Raw genomic sequence first — 4,915 nt, forward strand, 5'->3', positions numbered from 1 at the left:
CTTTGCATAATCCTCAAACATGAGGACAATGGGCCTCTCTGCAAATGCCTCTGCCTGGTTCACCAATGCCTCTTTGACTGTTTCATAGCCAATCAGCACCACCATTTCCTGGCATCCCATTATATATATATATATATTCGTAGATTTTCATGGGTACGGGTATGCAGGTCTTGGCGTGTTTGGGTCTTTTCCCGTGTAAGATTGAGAGTATCTTGGTGACGTTTCGACGAGGTCCCACTCACCATCTTCAGGCTGGTGCTTTTGGCTTCATGCTTGTGCGAGCAAGCCATGATCTGAGCTGCCATCTCTCTATAAATACTAGTGGAGAGGTTGGCTGTGCTGTCACCTCATTGGTTGATGGAGTTGATGTCTGCAAATTGCCTGCCTTTTTTGTAAGAACATGTGTGGCTGAGGTATTGGCTGTGTGTCTATAAGCCTCCTGTGTTGTAATGACCTGGGTAATGGGCTGTGTGATGACCTTCTGAGTTCTATTGTTTTGAAATCCTGGTTATTGTGCTATAATCTCCTGGGTTGTTGGATGTGTTGTAACATCCTGAGGTTTTGTGGTGTAACCTCCTGAGTTCCATGATATGATATCCTGAGTGGGTGGCTATGATATGACATTCTGGGTTTTGGTTTGGCTCCGAGTTTGAGGCCTGGCTACGTGTTCATTTGATGTGTCTGTTTGCTTGGTTTGAGGATCGGGGTGTGTGGCAGCTGGTGATGCAGCTGTGGTCTGGTTTCTGGACAGTGGTTGCCTTTCATCTATGGGGTGGGTTTGGGTATGAGTCTGGTGAGGGAGATTGGTGGTGGCGTCATGTGTTGTTTTGGGTCCAGTGTTGGTTTTTGTGGCTGGGAGAATAAATGCACGCATCGCAGAACACAAGAACGCAGTCAGAAAAGAAGAAAATACTTCCTCCCTTTTCCAGCACCTTAAAGCCACAGGACATGAAATTAATTTTGAAGGAACCAAATCAATCTCCAATACGGAACACTTCAACAAGAGAATAATCAGGAAGCCATCAAAATAGAGAAACACCCCATAACATGAATAAACAGGATGATACCTCCCGCCTACCAGACATCTGGAAACTAGCCCTTATCAACAAACGAGTCCCAGCCACGAAAATGTCTTGATATTTTTTCATCAAATGTGATTATTAATCTTTTAAGTAAAAGAAGCTATGGATTAAAGACCTTTTACACCTGCAACATGATGTACAACACTACGTTCTTATCAAAATATTTATATTGGCAAACATGTTTAACAATAGATTGTAAAGTCTCCCCTAAAGGGTAGTTTGTCTCATATAAGATCTGCCTCAGATCCTGGGGTATCGTGATCATAATGGACGATATTGACCCCATTGCTTGCCTTGTGAGATTTCCTCTGGAGGTGTTGGGCAAAGAGATGTTAGGTCATGCTGCATTCAGCTACATCTCATTGGTTTTGGCAATAGCCCCCCTCCCCCAATATCCCGATTTGTTGCTGGAGGCCTTGCTGGAATTTCCCGATGTAAAATATTATTTTATTGGATTTTGAAGAAATAATAGAAATGGCAACTAGGTTAATAAAGCAAATATATGAATTTACAATTAGGACTATTGCAAAAAAAAAAAAAGAAAACGAGAGAGAGACTGCTTTTTAAAAAGTAATTAAAATACTTAAAATAAAAGAGACAAAACTTTCTAAACAGAAACAGAAAGGAGAAAAAATAGTAAAAGCCAAAGGAAACAAAGTGCTTTGTATCATTTGTACAAAAGAAAAATTCACTAATAATGATACAAAGCACCTTGCTTTTCAAGATTTCCCTTCTGTTCTTCTCTATCAGAACCTATAATTTATGTTTCTATAGATTATTGCTATTCTTCTTTAACGCAACACATGAAACCTAAACAATAGACAGTTTGATCTAGTGGTTAAGACACCAGCCTAGAAAACAGGAGGTTGTGAGTTCAGGTGGTACTTTAGCCATGAAATCTAATTGGTTGACTTTGGGCTAATCACCAGGAAACTGTGAGTTCTAGCGGGGGTGACTTTGGCCCAGTCTCTTCTTAGCCCAAAGAACTTGTTGGGAAATAAGGGTAGGATAGTGTATTAGATATGTTCACTTTCTTGAGTTATTTGTTAAAACAATAAAGGTGGAATTCAAACAAAATAAATATAATTAATATAATGCGATATGGAATCAGGTTGTCAGATTTTGTCCCTCTGTCAAAATAAAGGCATTTAAAAGGTGAGAAACAGCTTATTATGAGTTTTTCTTCTTCTTCTGTCAGATCAAGATAACACAGCACAGGTCTTGTAAGGCATGGGAGGGGTGATAAGTCCAAGAGCAGGAGTTATGTCCAGATCATCTTTAGATGTTCCTGAAGGTGGCTGGAAGGTAAATCTCTGGAGGAGGTTGGTAAAGAAGAGGAAGAGCTCCATTTTGGCAAGGGTCTCACCAGCACATACTCTGTAACCTGGAAGAAAGCATACATAGCAAAAATGGTGGGTGTTTTGGCTTCTTAAATTATTTTACATGGCTTTCCATAGTCACATTGCCTCAAATGAATAATTATAATCTTAATGAACCTTCCTAACTATTCTGTTGCACTGAAACTCTTTCTAGGATAGCTTTTCACATACACAGAATGATGTTACCTGCAGAAAATGGCATGAATGCATCTTTCTTCACAAATTTTCCTTCTGAGTCAAGAAAATTCTCAGGATAGAATTCATGAGGTTTTTCCCACTGGGATTCATCATGGAGCACCGATGACAGCAATGGAACAATATGCATTCCCTAAACATTGAAATTATATAAGGAAGAGTATTTTCCATTTAACACATTGCTGTGGAAATTATTATAATGAAATTTTATGCCATTGCTTTAAAGGTAAAACAATTGACAACATCAATATAGCTTGAAATAAAAATAACATCCTCAATAAGACATTCATCTTAATAACCAAAAGTCTACCCAATAACAACAGTAATTTGTTCCATCTCACTAAATCTTTTGTACAGGGGTGATCGCAAACCGGTTGTTATACTGGTGGAATCCCATCCCTGTACAAAAGACTTATTACAAAAGACTAATAATTTAGTTTCTATTTCTCTCACAGTTAACATAGATAGCTGTTATAAAAACTTAATTTGATATAAAATAGTGGAGTCTATTAGGGCTTTATGTAATTCATCCTTTTAAACATTTTCTTCTAATCTACTGTGCGTTATTTCTTGTGAATTGCAGTGAACAAAATACCCTCAGCTATAACCTTGTTGTTGTCACAGTCTTTATCTCCATATTTTATCCAAAAACCTCATTTAGTTTTTTTTTATGGTACTCCCCAATCCATTCTTTTTGAAGTATTTCTTCAATTAGTCTCCATCTAAAAGAAATTGCTTTTGTTTTAACTGTTAAATTAACTGGATTGCAGTCAGAAAAAGGATTTGGTAAAATGTCCACCTAGTCTAACTTATTGGCCCTTTGAAATCTATATAATATGAAATCTTGAAAAGGATGTATGTGTTTGTGGGGAAAAAAGTATATCCTCTTGAATTTCCTTTCTTTTGTTTGCAAGAGCCTATCAGTGCCAAATTCTTCCATCAAATAATAAAAAAAGATAATTTGCCCTGATTAGGTTAATTGCTTTGACAGAGTCCCAAAGTGTGCTTTTAAAAAGCAACTGGACTTTCTTCTTCGCTAGAAGTGGTTTCACTTCTCATCCAAGAAACTTCTTCAGTTCTGATTGAATGGTGGAGAATGGACCGACTTTCACAAAGACAGCTAATGACCACATGACTGCAAAGAATATAAATCCTTTATGTCTGATAACACAGGGAAATTATTTTTAAGACTATTATTATATGTAATAGTATAGTATTAAGTATAACAAATATATTTAAACATACTATAGTATTATATATTTATATTTACTATAGTATTAATAGTACTGTATAATAAATACTATGCATGGAGAAACATAGTAGCTCAAAAAAGTTTAAGGAAAAAAACAAGCATAGATTATCAGCTACATTCAGTGTTCAACAGGATTTAAAACTGCATTTTACGAACAGGGAATCCTCGACTTACTACTGATCAATTAGCAACCAGTTGCTCTTATAACAGACCCTTAAAAACAAGCCAGACTGAAGTTCCAATGCCCTGGGTTTACCACCCAGTATGGTCACATAGCCATACTTTGGGTACTTGGCAACCAGCCCACATTTATGGTTGTTGCTGCCTCCCATGATCATACAACTACAATTTGTGTTTTTTCCAAGAAACCAGCATTTACTTTCAGTTTCTGGCGAAAAGGTGCTACAGTGAATACTGTACTACATTTAATGACCACAGCATTCACTTTATGATCCCAATGTTTGCTTAATGAGTGCCACAAAAAGGTCATAAAATTGGGCATAGTTACATGGTGATGCACTTTATGTCCATCAGGACTTATGATTAAAATTGTGGGTTCAATTATAGTCATAAATGGTTTATACTGTACAAAGTATGATTGGAACATTAACAAAGGGATTATTTCACAAAAACTACCTTGGGAATGAAGAAACCTTTGAAAGTTATATCCTTGGTGGTTGCATGGGGCAAATTGGTTGGAACAATATCAGCAAACCTTTGAATTTCATGAATTACAGCATTGGTATAAGACAATTTGACTCGGTCTTCTGTTCTTGGCTGACGAACCCCAATCTCTTTGGCAATTTCTTCTTGGACTTTCTCTGGGAAAATAGAATCACATCAATTTTGTTTTAAAGGAGATTTTATGGAAAAATTCCAAAGTACATTTATAGTACAGATTGTTATGCGCCTGTTGTAGTCTGAATCTGAAGAGGAAGATAAGCAGCTGACAGGGAATGGGAGTGTGGCTCCGTTGGCTGTGGAGGAGGCTGGGGAAGGGCAAAGTC

The 4,915-nt window shown here is 37.3% G+C and overlaps 1 protein-coding gene across 1 annotated transcript; it reads right to left on the reverse strand.

The window, feature by feature from the left end:
- Nucleotides 1-1,231: 1,231 nt before the first annotated feature.
- On the reverse strand, nucleotides 1,232-4,736 carry LOC113452788 (cytochrome P450 2K1-like; the record flags this gene model as incomplete). Its single annotated transcript, XM_087919187.1, has 3 exons — nucleotides 1,232-2,466; nucleotides 2,648-2,789; nucleotides 4,545-4,736. Coding segments are annotated over 3 exons (519 nt in total), but the record flags the coding sequence as incomplete, so codon positions are not given.
- Nucleotides 4,737-4,915: the final 179 nt, after the last annotated feature.

The sequence above is a fragment of the Pseudonaja textilis genome, unplaced genomic scaffold, assembly GCF_049901715.1.
Source record: "Pseudonaja textilis isolate UNSWEBS1 unplaced genomic scaffold, rPseTex1.2 PTEXSCF421, whole genome shotgun sequence".
Classification (NCBI taxonomy): Eukaryota; Metazoa; Chordata; class Lepidosauria; order Squamata; family Elapidae; genus Pseudonaja; species Pseudonaja textilis.